The 19,082-nt window shown below is 42.7% G+C and overlaps 1 protein-coding gene across 6 annotated transcripts in view; it reads left to right on the top strand.

Moving 5' to 3' along the window:
* Window positions 1-14,336, top strand: part of LOXL3 (lysyl oxidase like 3) — an 82,398-nt gene extending 68,062 nt beyond the window's left edge. For 4 of the 6 annotated variants that reach the window (XM_056538992.1, XM_056539076.1, XM_056539164.1 and 1 more), the window contains 11 exons: window positions 139-189; window positions 2,188-2,422; window positions 2,505-2,685; window positions 5,825-5,979; window positions 9,486-9,653; window positions 11,230-11,389; window positions 11,585-11,828; window positions 12,185-12,300; window positions 12,530-12,666; window positions 12,780-12,891; window positions 13,649-14,336. In XM_056538992.1, the coding sequence (XP_056394967.1) occupies window positions 139-189; window positions 2,188-2,422; window positions 2,505-2,685; window positions 5,825-5,979; window positions 9,486-9,653; window positions 11,230-11,389; window positions 11,585-11,828; window positions 12,185-12,300; window positions 12,530-12,666; window positions 12,780-12,891; window positions 13,649-13,722 (1,633 nt within the window). In that variant the 3' untranslated portion in view covers window positions 13,723-14,336. Of the gene's footprint in view, window positions 1-138; window positions 190-2,187; window positions 2,423-2,504; window positions 2,686-5,824; window positions 5,980-9,485; window positions 9,654-10,653; window positions 10,810-11,229; window positions 11,390-11,584; window positions 11,829-12,184; window positions 12,301-12,529; window positions 12,667-12,779; window positions 12,892-13,648 lie in introns of all 6 variants that reach the window. The other 2 variants (XM_056539309.1, XM_056539387.1) reach the window with 2 other exon arrangements.
* The last annotated feature ends 4,746 nt before the right edge of the window (window positions 14,337-19,082 follow it).

The following is a 19,082-nucleotide window of genomic DNA, read 5'->3' on the forward strand; positions in this document are numbered from 1 at the left end:
ACATATATAAGGGACAATGATTATATGGGGAACCCTACATTTTTAGTTGACCAAGCCTGTAGGAATACTGACCCTGGGCTTGACACTATGCATAAGTCTCTTCTACCACTATGTAATTTCCTGTCCTCTGTCTGACAGATCCCCTCTTAAGAAAGACCCCCAAAAGAAGGACCTGAAGACCGACAACAGGTACCAGGCACACAACGTGTCCATCACAGGTTGTGGCTACAGATGAGCAAACACACCTGACATTAAGGCCGTTTCTATTCACCTGTTAACTTGTCTTATGATTTGCTAAATTAACATTGATCCAAAGAAGTATTTGCCCCCCCCCCCTTCTATTATTGAACCTACATCATCCTGAACGTTTGTGATCTTAAAATATAATAAGCAATATCAAGCTCAGAACATAGGCCCTAGTACTGCCCTTATTAAGCGGTACACAAGGCTGATGGGAGATGTTCCTAAATGAGCTGCACATTTCAGGCACTCTCTATTGGGATTGGGTCAAGACTGTATCTCCAGAGCGTTCATGTTGTGTCTCCTCACTCACCTATAGGCCTTGTCTTCTAGTTCATTGTCGAGCTGCAGAACTTCATAAAGTGTGAGCCTTAATTCGGGAAGCTCAAAAACCTGCATACGGTCAGCTTCAACGTGATCTTTACACAATTTTTTATCTTTGATGTGGGCAGAGTGTTCTTGTGGGAACCTGAGGTGGCGATGTCATTGTCATGGCTTTCTACATGGTGAGGTCAAGATACAACATGAACCTGGAAATAATCAGCCAGACCTAACAATACTTTCTTTTTCACATGCCTTAATAACTGATTCAGTGTGGTAAATTTTCAATAATAGCCGTGGGGCACTATGAAATGTCAGGATGGAAGACACACATCTGCTCATCTCTAGCTTCAGACCCGTAATACATCAAGGTGGTGGCTTTGGTGGTCCTGGTAAAGTTCTTCTTTCTGCATGTTGGGTGTGGTGGTTGTATGAGTGGGTGGTAAGGGCTGTATATAGTGTGTAGGAGACTGTGGTTAGTAGTCCTTATTAAAATAGCTCCTCCTTCTCTTCATCTTGGGTTCTCCATTGATCGTCTTTAAGATCTTATGAGCTTTAGTTTGAAGACATTTTCTTTTGTCTTGTTTAAACTTTTTTTTTATCTGTCCTGGTGATGGCTCTATGAGATTCTGCTCCTTCATCACTACTTATGGCTTGTGACAGATAAGTAACACATCGCGTGGACATCAGTCCTTCTCTTATGTGTTATCTTATGAAATCTGTGATTCCTCACAAGACTTCATAAGCATAGGTAAATCAATCTGCTCGCTGATTCATCATCATATAATGGGTGCAAAGGAAGCAAAATGTGAACTGTTTCGTCTATCTGGGTGGAGAATACTGTGTGTTGCAATCACAGCTGAATCGGTGATTGATTTGCTTTACTCTCAGTTGCATGTGGCCGTACGTCCATCACAGTGTGCTCGGTGATCAATGGGCGCAGGATGATGCTGGCAATCCCAGCAACATCACACGACCACTTACCACCGCATGCAGGCATGGTTTTGTCTGCATGAGTCTGCCACAAAGTCAATATGTGCTTTCAGAGTAAAGCCCCTTTGCATATTGTATGTGTTTAAAGGAAAAGGGTCATCCTGTTCACCCAAACTAAACCCAATACACTAGGTTATAGTGTGGGTGAACAGGAGACCGATGTGGAGTCAATGACTCTTTTACGTACCTTTACTCCGGAGATCTGTCCCTCAGAAGATCTGCTTCCATCTTCTGTGAATTGCACACTTTAGGCGGGCCGCCTGCTCAGTTTGAATATTGATTGTCTCTGGTCATGTGAGAGCTCAGTCGGCACAGCGCTCACTTGACCGGTGACAATTAATATTCAAATTGAGACGGCGGGCCCGCCTCCAGCACAGAAGATGGAAGCAGATCTTCGGAGGGAAAAATCTCCGAAGTAAAGGTACGTATAGGAGTCAGTGACCCTGTGTCAGAGTGGGTGAACAGGATGAACGTTTTCCTTTAAGCCAAAACCAAGAGTGGGTCCAACATACAGAAGATCCACACTCATGGTTTTTGTATGAAAGTGTCCTAAATGCCTCCATCCTCTTGGCTGAGCTGCCGTTTCCTTATATCCTTCACAAGTCTTCCTATGGCTTTATCTCTCACGCACAGGCTCTATCTGGACAGACAAAAGCCATCCTTCCGCTTGCACTCTGTAAAGTGCTTGGGCACAGAAGTCCACTTGTCTCTGTGTCCCTTTGAATATTACAAGCAGAACAGCTCTGCAGCCTGTCAAGATGGGGACCCGGTGGTTGTAAGTTGCGCTCTTGGGCCTATATACGTAGCTCAAAGCGCAGCACAGACACCAATCAAGAAGAAGAAAGTGGTACAACAGCCGCAGCGTGAGGTTAGTAAGAGAAGGGTATCATGGGGCTCCACCACTTCTGCAACTTGTGTCCTCAGTGTTGTCTTCTGCATCTGTCCTACAGGAGATCATCCGATTGAAAGGGGGTTCTCGCCCCGGGGAGGGTCGTGTTGAAATTTTGAAGAATGGGCAGTGGGGCACTGTGTGCGATGACCGCTGGGATCTGCAAGCAGCCAGTGTAGTCTGTAGAGAGCTTGGCTTCGGAAGTGCGAAAGAAGCCTTGACTGGTGCTCGGATGGGCCAAGGTGAGTGGTCACCAGATAAGTGGACAAGAAAAAAAGAAGTTGATATTAACAACCAAATGTATAGGACAGAACTGAATGTAATAAATCAGTGGTCACCAGACTTTGGCTGTATGGCTGCTGGGAAACTACAACTCTCATTGAGGCTGTAAGGGCTAAAATTAGGTGAACATCTAAATGAATTTCTGGTCTGATTCTACAGAATTGGCTGTCAAATTAGATTTAGATTCAAAAGTGTCCCAATTGCCCTGAAGAGCCGTGTATAACACACAAGGTCACCTAAGATTTCTGTATCCAAGGTATATAACACCATGACACAGTGACCCTAACCCTTCTTCCGATCCTCAAAAATGGCAGCTGCTATTCCGAGTGATTCACTTAAAACAGATCCTGCGTTTTGGATCCTGACAAATTTTTGAAAGAAATTCAGAAGGCATTTGATCTGTTCAGAATCATTTTACTCATCTCTACCCATGGCCATTGTCCACCATGAGAGGTCCTTATACCAATCAATAGTCAACAGTCTGAGTATCTGTGGTGGACTGATACACATTCCCAGAATGCTGTTCTCCAGCTTCACCTCCAGACTCCTCAAAAGACTGTGTGAGGTCCCTGTAGACTACCCGAGGAGTACAGTGTTGCAAAGCAGGAAAGAATAAGTTGAAGATCCACAGTAGGATGCTGCTTGGAGAGGATCTTGGGGTTTTGTTTCCCTACCAGGATGGATATTAATGTGAAGCGAAGAACATCTGGAAGTCATCAGCCCCGCTGGCCAGCCGCCTGTGAGTCTGTGCCCAGTCTGTAATGAGCCGCATATGTGAAAGTTATGTCACCGCATCACTGTAGCCAAAATACGGAGTGTCCTATGAAATTGTGGGAAGTACAAGATCATAGACTTCACCGTTCAGGAGGAAACAGAGGCTGAAGATATTTAGGAATAATTACCACTTATTATAATAGTATAATCCACTGCAATCTACTTAGTCGCTTGAAGATGGTAACCTCTTTCAAGGACCGCTTTTTCAGTCCATTACCACGTTGGATCTCTGGTCAGGTTCGGAACACTTCTGTTGGCAGGAGCTGGCATGATTTCTCGGGGACTTTAATATCGTAAAAAGAACCTCAAATTCCTCAATGACTTTGCACTGGTTAGCTCTCCATCTGCTGCTGCTGTGGTCACTTTGGAACTCTACTCCATTTAAAGGGGTACTCCCTTGGAAAACTTTCTTTTTTTAAATCAACTGGTGCCAGAAAGTTAAACAGATTTGTAAATTACTTCTATTACAAAAATCTTAATCCTTCCAGTACTTATTAGTTGCTGAAAACTACAGAGGAAATTTTTTCTTTTTGGAACACAGTGCTCTCTAATGACATCTCTGTCCATTTTAGGACAAATGGACAGAGATGTCAGCATAGAGCACTGTGGTCATGATGTCAGCAGAGAGCTCTGTGTTCTCTGTAGTATGCAGCAGCTAATAAGTACTGGAAGGATTAAAAAAATTTAATAGAAGTAATTTACAAATCTGTTTAACTTTCTGGCACCAGTTGATTACAAAAATAAATAAATAAATAAAAAAGTTTTCCATGGGAGTACCCCTTTAAGAACTGTGCCTTCATGTACAGTATATGGATGATTCATACCTGAACATGACTCGGTACTGTGACTATATCTGCACCTGGGTAACATAAAGGGTTCCATTTCGCAATGACTAAAAAATGTTTTTTATTTTTTTAGTAACGTTACTTTTATGAGCATTTTCTCAAGGAATCCATGCAATCCATGTGTTTCACTGTGAAAACTTTATGTAAATGCACATCAATATGTGTGCCAAAGCATGTCAATTTGTAGGCAGAATTTTGTGTGAACATGCCCTTCTTACTCCTACAGTATCTGTATTAGGTGGATCGTAGATACAGTATTGTTGTATATTACTGGGTCATGCAATATCACACCTTGGTACTTACCGTAGTTGTGAACACATACTCTATGGGAATAAATGTGTTAGAAATATGAGAAAACAAATGTAGGTAATAGCAAACTGTTAGGGTTGCGATAAATTATAAACAGAAAACATTCTCACTACTGAAACAAGAAGGTAGATGGGGAGGCAATACAAAAGGAGAAGACTACATTCTGTAAAAGAAAAAATCAAAAATTGCAACAAAGAGAAAGATTGCCACAGAAAGTAAAAAAGAACCAAAAAATGTTCTCCACCTATCTAAGAAACTTAAAACTGAAAATGTGTGCCTCGTAAGAAATAATCTAGGTGTAATGGTGGAGGAGGATGAGGAAAAGGCCAATCTACAAAATGCCTTCTTCTTTATTGTTTTTACTCAAGAAAATCCAATGTCTGATGACATGAGAATGGATAATGTAAATTCTCCAGCATATCTCACCTGCATAACCCAACAAGAAGTGCAGTGCTGTCTTAATAACACTAAAATACACAAATCACTGGGCCCAGATAGCATCTATATTCTGTTTTGCAGGAACGAAGTACTATGATAAACAGACCCTTATTGCTTATACAAATAAGTTTCAGTGTGCTCCATCTTATGCCACATAGCAGACTATGGTTCCTCCTAGAAGAATCTGGATCCAATAAGACATCTCCATCTGTGAAACAGAATGTCAAGTTGAGCAGACCATTGTAGGGTGCACAATATAGCTTCATCATATACTATTTGTGGGTTAGAATGTACACAATTGTGCACACTGCCATATTAGGGTTGCCATAGAAGTGCATGAGTTGTTTACTGTAATTTCATAGCAACTTGTGACATGTGCGATTGAGGTAAAAGATGCATCGCTTCCCGGGGAAGCAGACCTCTATTCACACAAAGCTTGTATGGCAATAGAAGGGTCTACAAACAGACGTGTCATACAAACGTAGACTTTTGCAGATCTGTACTGTCCAGGTTCCAATGATCTGATAGTATTTGATGGATCATGCTGCCTATCAAAACATTTGGAGTGTGTAAAGTAATAAAGCCATACAGAAATCCAGCCGTGCGAACAGTTCCATAGAACTATATCAGCTACAGATTCAGGTCCTAATCCATACAGAGACAGAAGATGACTAGGTGTGGGAGTCGTATGACATTCTGTCACCTGTACATTTCTTTTGCTCTTTTTGGACAGGCATGGGTGCCATCCACATGAATGAGGTGAAGTGTACTGGAAATGAAAAGTCTATCTTCGACTGTCAGTACAAGAATATCACACAAGAGGACTGCAAGCACACCGAAGATGCCTCCGTCAAGTGCAACACCCCGTACATGGGCTATGACAAGATGGTCAGTATGCCACTTCTGCCCATGGACGGGCCAAATAGTGATGGGAGATGGAATGGGTGAGGAATGTGTGGAGATGGCATAAGTGTGGAAGGAGGGAATGAAGTGTGGATGAGATGGATGCTGAGACCTTTCTTATGGTGGTGACCTCCTGCAGGCAACCAGTTCAGATCACATACAAATGATACACAGCTTTCTAAAGATAGAGGGTAACAATGACTTAGGGCATCTCCAAGACTCCAGTCCTCCACTTCATATAGACCCGATGTATACAGTCCTTACATATTTCATACAGTCCAAGTAATTCCTGTTCTCCAGTGAGCTGTGGAGTTGCTCCTGTGTCCGAGTCTCTGAGACTCCAGTCCTTCACTCCAGTCCGCCCCCTGGTACTGTGACCGGACAAGGCCCAGTCTCTGTAGACTTGTGATATGTCCTCTGTGGTATCAGATCCTGTAAGGTTTGAGGTGCAGCCTCCATGAATAGAACTTGTTTCTCCAGCACATCCCATAGATGATTGATCTGATTTGAGATCTGGGAAATCTGGAGGCCGAGTCATCTTTATTTTTTTTTGTCATGTTTCTCATTTTCTGAACAATGTCTGCAGTGTGGCCTGGGCATTATCCTGCTGAAAGAGGCCACTACCAAGGGGAGTAGGGGGGCTTGGTCTGTACCGAGGTTCGGTAGGAGCCACGGTAATATCCACATGATACCAATAATCAAAGTCTCCATCAGAACATTGACCATGAAACTGCACCTGTTGGCTTGTCTTCTTATCGTAGCGCATCCTGATCCCATCTCTTCCCCAGGTAGGTGATGCACACGCAAACGGACGTCTACATGATGGAGAACGTCATCCATCAGATCGGGTGCCTTCTTCCTGTTCTGATCACGTGTCCATTGTAGACACTTCTGGTGGTGGACCGGGGTTAGCATCAGCACTTTGTTGGTTATGGCTGATTGGTGTATATGTGATGCCATATTATAACTGGGCAGATACAGTGGTGGCCTCATAGACGGTGTCATCCTAAAATTACTACATTGCTATGAACTTCAGGTCACTGGTATGAAATATGATCTAACTTCAAATGACAAATCCCATTAGTGTGCAGACTTTGATCAGCGGCTGATTGTCCTCTCACTCCAACTCTTCTTATTTTCTTATTCCTCAACAAAACTCATATATTACTGCCAGTTTTCAGCCCAAGAATTATGTTGCTCCATATATCCGGCAAATCAAGAAGGACGAATAGACAGGACCCTCTTGATTTGCATGCCAGTTCCTCTATACACAGACTATGAGTTTGTATTTGCTTTGGGTGGGAAGAACTGGAAATTCCTTTTACAGAACAGAATCTCAGAACTTCCTGAATGGAAACTGCCGGCTCCTCCGGATTACACACAGCGCTAGCATTGAATGACCTGCTCTTAGGATAACACCAAAGTCTGCCAGGACCATCACGACATAGTCACATAGAGATGTCTGTGTCTCCATTGACAAGTGCGCTGATGGTCGCTGCAAAGCAATCAGATCAAATTAAAGCCCTGAGAACAGGATTTTGGCCATCCAGAATGAAGCAGTAATCCTCTAGCAAAGACTCCAGCCCTGTGCTTCTCCAGATGAGACTTATGAGGCATGGGGACATCAGTGGAATAAGCTTCAGAAGAAGAAAATATGCAAAATATTCTCTTCAATAAGGGAAAGTACTGCCAGGTAGCTTCCTTGCAATTCAGTGCCTGGTCTCTTTGCAAGCTTTAAAACGTGACTGGGGATTATTATCCAAACCAGAGAGTCACCCATCTATACACAGCATTTTCAAAAAGGTGTAGTATGCCACATAAAGATTACACAAGGATGGGGTCTATTACTGCCCCTTTTTAAGAGATTGTCCACCACATACCGTTCCCTTTCCCTCTGGGCCACAAGGGTCCAGGATATAGATGTCTTCACTTTGGCAAAGATTGGGGAGAACCACAACTCCTAGTTTCCACATAGGCTGCACCCTATTGCTCACCAAGGAGCACATAAAGCTGGGTTGCTGGAAGGAGAGAAATCTGATAGCCACACATACACACATCCTCTAGAAGTCCAGAAGACCACAACCTCAGAAGATCCTTATAACAAAAATAAGTAAGTAAATCAGAAGTGTACCGTGAATTGCAATGCAGACTTCTGACACATCTGTAGACATCTGTTTTGGAGATTACTGCCCCTCATCAGTACAAAGCAGGGTATTGGTTAGTAAAGAGGCCCTTGTCATGTGACGTAGGGGGTGAACTACTTGAAAACTTATGGCCTATCTACCAGCCAGCCAGCCCCCTGCCCTGTACTGATGAGGATCAACTGCAAATTGGTGAGCTACAGATTGGTAACCTTATTTCTGGGAGAAAATTCTGGTTGGCTAATGAGGTTCATGCTTCTCATCAGTACAAAACAAGGTGCTGGTTGGTAAAGTGGCCTTGTGACTGTGGAGGCAATGTGTCTCTTTGAAGAGACCGACAAACTGTGTAAAGACTTACTTAAGAGCCGCGGAATCAATCATCCAAAGTGCAAGAAAAAGTGTAAACATGGTACACAAAAAAAACATGCACAAAGGATGCGGTCTATCGCAAGCATGGCCTCTCTTCCAGCCAGCCAGCACCCTGCCCTGTACAGAGGAGGATCAGGAACTGCAAATTGGTGATTTACAGATGGGATACCTTCCTTTTGGAGAAGAATCTGGTTGCCTAACATTTCCAAATAATGTTTCAAGGCTCTTAAAAGGGCTTGTATTGACTTGTAGCTCTTAAAAGGGCTTGTATTGACTTGTAGGGATTGACTTGTAGGGATGCTACCGCCAATAGGTGGCACCAGAGAGCAAGATCTCTTGCTTCTAAAGGAGAGCTTCTATGCAGGTTTTTTCCCTAAGTCTTGCAGTCTCTTCGGAGACATATTATGCCCTTATTCTTAGAAGAACCAGAACGAAGACCTCTTTGAGGTTCAGCAATTATCCTCTTTCTGACCACCTATATTCTGTCCATATGGTACTGCTTCTATTGTTCACCCTGTAGTCATGGGGATAGGATCTAAATAATAGGCAGATAATACGGCAGGTGTCACCTCTGTGATATTATACCCTAAACTTTACCCAACAACAAATGATTGTGGTGATTGAAATAGTCAATTTTCATCAACTTTATTCTAATGTATATGGGGCACCTTACATCATCCTATATGTGTATGAACACAAATCTAGGGATACTGCAAATGGGTGAGGCCACCACCAGATTTAAGATTTTCGATGTGTTCACACCATAAGCATTCACTGGGGGATCTGTAGTCTGCATTATACACACTGTATTCTATGGGAGGGTAAGTCAGCGGACTGGCAGTGTGATCACCTGAAAATATTCTCAATAACCTGTAGAACAGTTTTGAAGGACTTCAAGAAGGAGGGAGGGTCCAGTAAATATCTTAAAACAGATATTTGTTTTAGAATGGATATGAAACATGGGATCCTTTTTCCTCTCAGATTCGCTTGGCAGGGGGTCGGAGCCAGCATGAGGGGCGGGTGGAGGTTTTGTGGGGACCTCGCGGAGAAGAGCGCTGGGGATTTATTTGTGGCGAAGGCTGGGGAACCAAGGAGGCTGCTGTTGTCTGCCAACAGCTTGGTCTAGGATTTGTCAGCAGTGCCCTTCAGGTATGTATTAGACTCCGTGTCATGCAGTGTGATTGAGACAGGACAATATACAGGAGGGTATACAGACCATACTGAGCAGGTTAAGGGATCAGAGTCATCCTAGGTGAGGCTGCCACTGCTACATGTTTCTGTGTCCTCTCCATGGTGCTGATACCAATCTCTAACATGACTTCAATAACCCTCATCTCTGGGGTCATTCATCAGACTTTCACTAGATTAAGGAGGCGACTCGCAAAGCTCTAAATGATAGTCTGCTTCTAAACAATTGTAGGATGTCCACTGCCAGGAACCTGATCAGCCATCAGAGTAGCTTCCAGGCCACTATGTTCTGCCCACAGCTCAGTGGCATAAGAATCTCAGCAGAAGAGCACTCCTGCACAAGAAGAATGCTGTCCACCATTCTCCACACCTTTTATGCAAGCAGTGTTGTGCTTGGCCAGGTGCTGTCTGTCTGTGCTGGATTTGGCTTTGGTGGTCGTGTGTGCGCACTGTTCTATCACGTTGTGCTTGGCCAGGTGTCTTTGCTTGGTTTGGCTTTGGTCACGTATGTTGTCTGCTTTGTCATGTTGTGCTTGGCCAAGTGGTGTGTGTCTGTGCAGAGTTTAACTTTGGTCATGTATGTGCACAGCTCTGTCATGTTGTGCTTGGCAAGGTTGAGTCTGCCTTTACTGGGTTTGGCTTTGGTCATGTATGTTGTTTCCTCTGTCACATTGTGCTTGGCTAGGTAGAGCTATGCATGCTGGGACTGGCTTTGGTCACGAATGTGTGTTATTGTCATGTTGTACTTGTTCTGGTGATTTATGGCTTCCTATATCTTACTGCATGAATTCAACCTATAAAACTGTCCTGTATATACGTGGAATATCCTTATCTCCTGTTTCACATTTGGTGTAAACTCCTGTCACAGCTTTACGACTGATCACCTTCTCTTGTCCTTGTGTGGCTCATGTTTTCTTGTTATTGTATGTCACCGCTTCTGCTCTTGGGCTGACCCTCTCAGATACGCATTATCGGGGGGCGCACAACGTATGAGGGCCGTGTGGAGTTGAAGCTTGGAAACTCTTGGGGCTACCTGTGCAGTGATGGCTGGACAACTAAGGAAGCAATGGTGGCATGTCGGCAGCTCGGTTTGGGGTACTCTCTGCATGCGGTGACGGTATGTACAGTGGGGTCTTACAAAGATGACTCTGGGCATTGATGAATGATGGTTAGGATTGTAGAAATGGGGACCAGAGAAAGCAGGAACATCTTCAGTGATGGGAGGAGGCATAAACTATATTGCTGTAGAGCAGTTTGGACATCTGTAATAATAATAAATGCCCCCGATGATGAAACTGGCTCTTACGATTGATGTTAATCTCCAGCACCACAGCGAAATTGTAATAATTAAGATTGTTAGAATCTGGTCAGGACTCTACATCTGCCCCATACATGTCCTTTCCAGCATTGTGGCAATTATATGTTACACGCAATAGGGGAGTAGTTGTCCTGAAATATAAGTGTATTCAGGTGTTATCAGGTGGTTTCTTGGTGTTTCTTCCTCCTTTTGCTGTTATGTGTCACTTTTTCCACCCAGGAAACTTGGTATTGGGATGCCACAAATGTAACGGAAATGATTTTGAGTGGAGTACGCTGCAGTGGCACAGAAATGTCTCTCCAGCAATGTTCCCGCCACAAGAGTGTCAGCTGCAAAAACACTGGCACCAGGCACGCGGCTGGAGTCATTTGTTCTGAGAGTAAGTATCTCCACTAACCTTGGGCAGTCATTGTCTTCAACTGCCAGAACTTAGGCTTCTTACATTTTGGTGTTATTTTTTTTGTAGTCATTGGGCACTAGATCAACATTCTAGTAGGTGCTGGGTACTAGAATAATATAGGACTCCAATGTTCTATTAATTAACCTCAATGACTGTATCTTTTATAATCTATAGCTGCCTCTGACCTGGTCCTACACGCCGCTCTTGTCCAGGAGACTGCATATATTGAAGACCGTCCACTACACATGTTGTACTGCGCAGCTGAGGAGAACTGCCTGTCCAGCACTGCCCGCCATGCCAACTGGCCCTATGGACATAGACGGCTTCTACGTTTCTCCTCCCAGATACACAACAATGGCCGAGCGGATTTTAGGCCCAAAGCTGGCAGACACTCCTGGGTGTGGCACGAGTGCCATGGGTAAGCCTTGTTGAGCTCATGTGTAAGTCCTCTTGTGTTAGGGTGATCCCCTATTACGGCTAAGCAGTTAGGACTCAGTGTAAATCCAAAATTTCTAGAATACTCTAAAGCTAATGTTAGATTTGAGGGAATCCTTTAAAAATGTTCTTCTCTATCCATCATTAAAAACTGCTAATGCTGAACCTTTGGTAAAATCAGACTAGATGGACCATGTGGTCTCTTTCTGCTGTAATGTGTGACATGTGTTACCATCTCTAGGTGACATCATAAGTTGGACACCATGTAAGGTATATGACAACAGGTATATAGGAGCCTTGTGCTTGGTGGTCTTCTTAGAATGGACTCTGTTTCCACAGGCACTACCATAGCATGGACATCTTCACTCACTATGACCTGCTGACATCCAACGGGACTAAAGTGGCTGAGGGGCACAAAGCAAGCTTCTGCCTGGAGGACTCCGAGTGCCAAGACTGTAAGTGCCATCTAATACCAGAGCCGTCCTTTAAGCAGATGCTCTGTGATCTCTGCTTATTTGCACACAGCAAGGGGCACAACAAGTGCTAAATGTGATTCCATCATACAAGGCACAGATAACAGAAGGACCAACACTGGAAGCCTGAGCCACTATCGTAGCAGAACTTTAAAATCAAGTGTATGTCTGATGAAAAATATTCTCAAGCCACCACCTTTTCTCTTTGCAGCGGTCAGTAAGAGGTATGAATGCGCCAACTTCGGGGAGCAGGGAATCACTGTGGGATGTTGGGATTTGTATCGTCACGACATTGACTGTCAGTGGATCGACATAACAGATGTGAAGCCAGGGAACTACATTCTTCAGGTACGACATCCCACGATCAGTCTTCCAACCCCCCCCCCCCAAGTGTCCCCTTTGGTTGTCACCACCAATTGTTTTAGGTTTTCTCATGTAACCTTCTCTTTTGATCTATAAAGGTCGTCATTAATCCAAACTATGAAGTGGCTGAGAGTGACTTCACCAACAACGCCATGAAATGTAACTGTAAATACGATGGGCATCGAATCTGGATACACAACTGTCATATAGGTGAGTATTCAGGAACGAGTCATATCAGGGAGAAGATGCCAATAGTGTCCAGGGTGGTAAAAGGTGTCAGAACATGCGTGTAGACAGACTTGCAATATACATAATAGAGTGAAGATGAGAAGATAGTTAATGCCGATGCATTAGGTGGCACTGCGGGGGCAGAACCCATTGAATTTGAGGCACTGCTTTATGTCTAACCCCATGTTACAGTGAATGAGGTCAAAAAATATTCGAAACACTTTGTAGGGTGGAACACTTCAGTAGCTTTGGCCTGAGGGTGACACAAGTCTAAACAGCTTTGAGAATCATCTGACACCATGGGAGGGGATTTATCAAAGTTGTCTATTTTCCGTATCAATATAGACCAACCTACATGGCATAAGACCAGTCTATTGTGTGCCTTATCTAAATCCTTTGATAAATCTCCCCCCATAAATCAAAGAAAATGTTCCCTGCAGGGGACTTTTATTATTCAAGGTGATTGGATGGTGTCTCGTAGAAGATTGATTAAATATAGTCCAGTCCCATAGGGTGGAGTACAGAAGACGTGCAGGCATGCTGAAGACACAGAGGTGACCTTTACATTCACACGCTCACCACTTCAGCTCCATCACAATAAGTCATTATTTTAATGAGGAGGCCACACTGTCTCTGAGTAAGGTCACAATCGGGTAGACCTCACATTCTCAGGACATTATCTATAGGACGCTCCACCAGCAGACACCTGCATAACTCCATGCTGCGTCTTCTGTTTTAGGTGACGCACTCAGTGAAGAGGCCAACAAGCTGTTTGAACAGTACAGGGGACAGCTCAACAACCAGATCCTTTAACTCCATTGCTACCATTCCTTTACCTTTTGCAAATGTGGTCCCAAGAATTACCACCCAAGAATCCCCCTCCAACATGGCCTTTTATGGGAGAGATCGGCCATTGCTGGGGGAATGGTTGTCCACCACCTGGTGTCATCTCGTACATGCACCATCCATGTACTGGCCGCGTCTTCGCTTTTTGTGTTTATCTCTTGGTGCCAGTCAAGTTGTTGATGTTGAGGTGCACAAGGACGTGGATGTAAGATACACCCCCACACGACATTGTCTAAGCTGCTTTTTCTTATGGTCACCCAATGGGAACCTTAAAACAAAATGCCAATGAATAGGCTGTCACCAGTATTCGGATGTTCCTCCTGGACCTCAGAATCCCTTCACAACCTGGCCATACGAGCCAACGTCTCCATGTGCTGAGGATCTGGAGATATGTACACATGGAGCCACCACTCGTGTCCTACACATCGAATGGGTGCTACTAACACAAAGTCCTCTGCTCGTTCTCCAATGTTTACACCTTGTCACATAACCGGCTCCTCAGAAGGTGCTCGCACTAAGTCCGGTTATTTTTTGCTACTAAAAGTTGTGGGTTTTTGTCTCATAAAGTCTTTGGTTTTGAATTGGTGACTGTGGTGTGATGGTGTACAAACACAATGTAAGACACAGGACACCACGCTGTATATACCACACACCTACACACAGGACACCACGCTGTATATACCACACACCTACACACAGGACACCATTCTATATATCATACACCTACATACAAGACACCACTCTATATATCATACACCTACATACAGGACACCATTCTATATATCATACACCCACACACAGGACACCACTCTATATATCATACACCTACATACAAAACACCACTCTATATATCATACACCTACATACAGGACACCATTCTATATATCATACACCTACACACAGGACACCACTCTATATATCATACACCTACACACTGGACACCACTCTATATATCATACACCTACACACTGGACACCACTCTATATATCATACACCTACATACAAAACACCACTCTATATATCATACACCTACATACAAAACACCACTCTATATACCATACACCTACACACTGGACACCACTCTATAGATCATACACCTACACACTGGACACCACTCTATAGATCATACACCTACATACAAGACACCACTCTATATATCATACACCTACACACAGGACACCACTCTATATATCATACACCTACATACAAGACACCACTCTATATATCATACACCTACACACTGGACACCACTCTATATATCATACACCTACACACTGGACACCACTCTATAGATCATACAACTACACAAAGGACAACTCTATATATCATACACCTACATATAAGACACCACTCTATATATATCATACATCTACATACAAGACACCACTCTATATATCATACACCTACATACAAAACACCACTCTATAGATCATACACCTACACACAAGACACCACTCTATATATTATACACCTACATACAAGACACCACTCTATATATCATACACCTACATACAAAACACCACTCTATAGATCATACACCTACACACAAGACACCACTCTATATATTATACACCTACATACAAGACACCACTCTATATATCATACACCTACATACAAAACACCACTCTATATATCATACACCTACATACAAAACACCACTCTATATACCATACACCTACACACTGGACACCACTCTATAGATCATACACCTACACACTGGACACCACTCTATAGATCATACACCTACATACAAGACACCACTCTATATATCATACACCTACACACAGGACACCACTCTATAAATCATACACCTACATACAAGACACCACTCTATATATCATACACCTACACACTGGACACCACTCTATATATCATACACCTACACACTGGACAACACTCTATAGATCATACAACTACACAAAGGACAACTCTATATATCATACACCTACATATAAGACACCACTCTATATATATCATACACCTACATACAAGACACCACTCTATATATCATACATCTACATACAAGACACCACTCTATATATCATACACCTACATACAAAACACCACTCTATAGATCATACACCTACACACAAGACACCACTCTATATATTATACACCTACATACAAGACACCACTCTATATATCATACACCTACATACAAGACACCACTCTATAGATCATACACCTACACACAAGACACCACTCTATATATTATACACCTACATACAAGACACCACTCTATATATCATACACCTACATACAAGACACCACTCTATATATCATACACCTACACACAAGACACCACTCTATAGATCATACACCTACACACAAGACACCACTCTATATATTATACAACTACACACAAGACACCACTCTATATATCATACACCTACATACAAGACACCACTCTATATATCATACACCTACATACAGGACACCACTCTATGTATCATACACCTACACACTGGACACCACTTTATAGATCATACAACTACACAAAGGACAACTCTATATATCATACACCTACATATAAGACACCACTCTATATATATCATACACCTACATACAAGACACCACTCTATATATCATACATCTACATACAAGACACCACTCTATATATCATACACCTACACACTGGACACCACTCTATAGATCATACACCTACACACAAGACACCACTCTATATATTATACAACTACACACAAGACACCACTCTATATATCATACACCTACATACAAGACACCACTCTATATATCATACACCTACACACTGGACACCACTCTATAGATCATACACCTACACACAAGACACCACTCTATATATTATACAACTACACACAAGACACCACTCTATATATCTTACACCTACATACAAGACACCACTCTATGGATCATACACCTACACACTGGACACCACTCTATAGATCATACAACTACACAAAGGACAACTCTATATATCATACACCTACATACAAGACACCATTCTATATATCATACACCTACATACAAAACACCACTCTATATATCATACACCTACATACAGGACACCATTCTATATATCATACATCTACATACAAGACACCACTCTATATATATCATACACCTACATACAAGACACCACTCTATATATCATACACCTACATACAAGACACCACTCTATAGATCATACACCTACACACAAGACACCACTATATATTATACAACTACACACAAGACACCACTCTATATATCATACACCTACACACAAGACACCACTCTATATATTATACAACTACACACAAGACACCACTCTATATATCATACACTACATACAAGACACCACTCTATGGATCATACACCTACACACTGGACACCACTCTATAGATCATACAACTACACAAAGGACAACTCTATATATCATACACCTACATATAAGACACCACTCTATATATATCATACACCTACATACAAGACACCACTCTATATATCATACATCTACATACAAGACACCACTCTATAGATCATACACCTACACACAAGACACCACTCTATATATTATACAACTACACACAAGACACCACTCTATATATCATACACCTACATACAAGACACCACTCTATATATCATACACCTACACACTGGACACCACTCTATAGATCATACAACTACACAAAGGACAACTCTATATATCATACACCTACATATAAGACACCACTCATATATATCATACACCTACATACAAGACACCACTCTATATATCATACACCTACATACAGGACACCGCTCTCTATATCATACACCTACATACAGGACACCGCTCTCTGTATCATACTCCTATATACAGGACACCGCTCTCTGTATCATACTCCTATATACAAGACACCGCTCTCTATATCATACTCCTATATACAGGACACCGCTCTCTATATCATACTCCTATATACAAGACACCGCTCTCTATATCATACTCCTATATACAGGACACCGCTCTCTATATCATACTCCTATATACAGGACACCGCTCTCTATATCATACACCTATATACAAGACACCGCTCTCTATATCATACTCCTATATACAAGACACCGCTCTCTATATCATACAGGACACCGCTCTCTATATCATACTCCTATATACAGGACACCGCTCTCTGTATCATACTCCTATATACAAGACACCGCTCTCTATATCATACTCCTATATACAGGACACCGCTCTCTATATCATACTCCTATATACAAGACACCGCTCTCTATATCATACTCCTATATACAGGACACCGCTCTCTATATCATACTCCTATATACAGGACACCGCTCTCTATATCATACACCTATATACAAGACACCGCTCTCTATATCATACTCCTATATACAGGACACCGCTCTCTATATCATACTCCTATATACAAGACACCGCTCTCTATATCATACTCCTATATACAGGACACCGCTCTCTATATCATACTCCTATATACAGGACACCGCTCTCTATATCATACACCTATATACAAGACACCGCTCTCTATATCATACTCCTATATACAAGACACCGCTCTCTATATCATACAGGACACCGCTCTCTATATCATACTCCTATATACAGGACACCGCTCTCTGTATCATACTCCTATATACAGGACACCGCTCTCTATATCATACTCCTATATACAGGACACCGCTCTCTATATCATACTCCTATATACAGGACACCGCTCTCTATATCATACTCCTATATACAGGACACCGCTCTCTATATCATACTCCTATATACAGGACACCGCTCTCTATATCATACTCCTATATACAGGACAACGCTCTCTATATCATACTCCTATATACAGGACACCGCTCTCTATATCATACTCCTATATACAGGACACCGCTCTCTATATCATACTCCTATATACAGGACACCGCTCTCTGTATCATACTCCTATATACAGGACACCGCTCTCTGTATCATACTCCTATATACAGGACACCGCTCTCTATATCATACTCCTATATACAGGACACCGCTCTCTATATCATACTCCTATATACAGGACACCGCTCTCTATATCATACTCCTATATACAGGACACCGCTCTCTATATCATACTCCTATATACAGGACACCGCTCTGCATATCACACACCTACAGAGAGGACCCGGGTTTGTGTGTTTTCTCGGTTCTGCGCCCCTTAAGATCCTATATTCTGGCATGGTGAAGGCGGGAGGGGTCACTGGACAAGTCAGCGACTCATTCCATCAACCATCGGGAGGGGACACTGAGCAGCTGTTATACAGAGAAACATCTGCAGGAGAGGAGGGGTAATATACCCAGTAGTATATGACCTCATTCA

This window comes from Hyla sarda, chromosome 1 (assembly GCF_029499605.1).
Source record: "Hyla sarda isolate aHylSar1 chromosome 1, aHylSar1.hap1, whole genome shotgun sequence".
NCBI lineage: Eukaryota > Metazoa > Chordata > Amphibia > Anura > Hylidae > Hyla > Hyla sarda.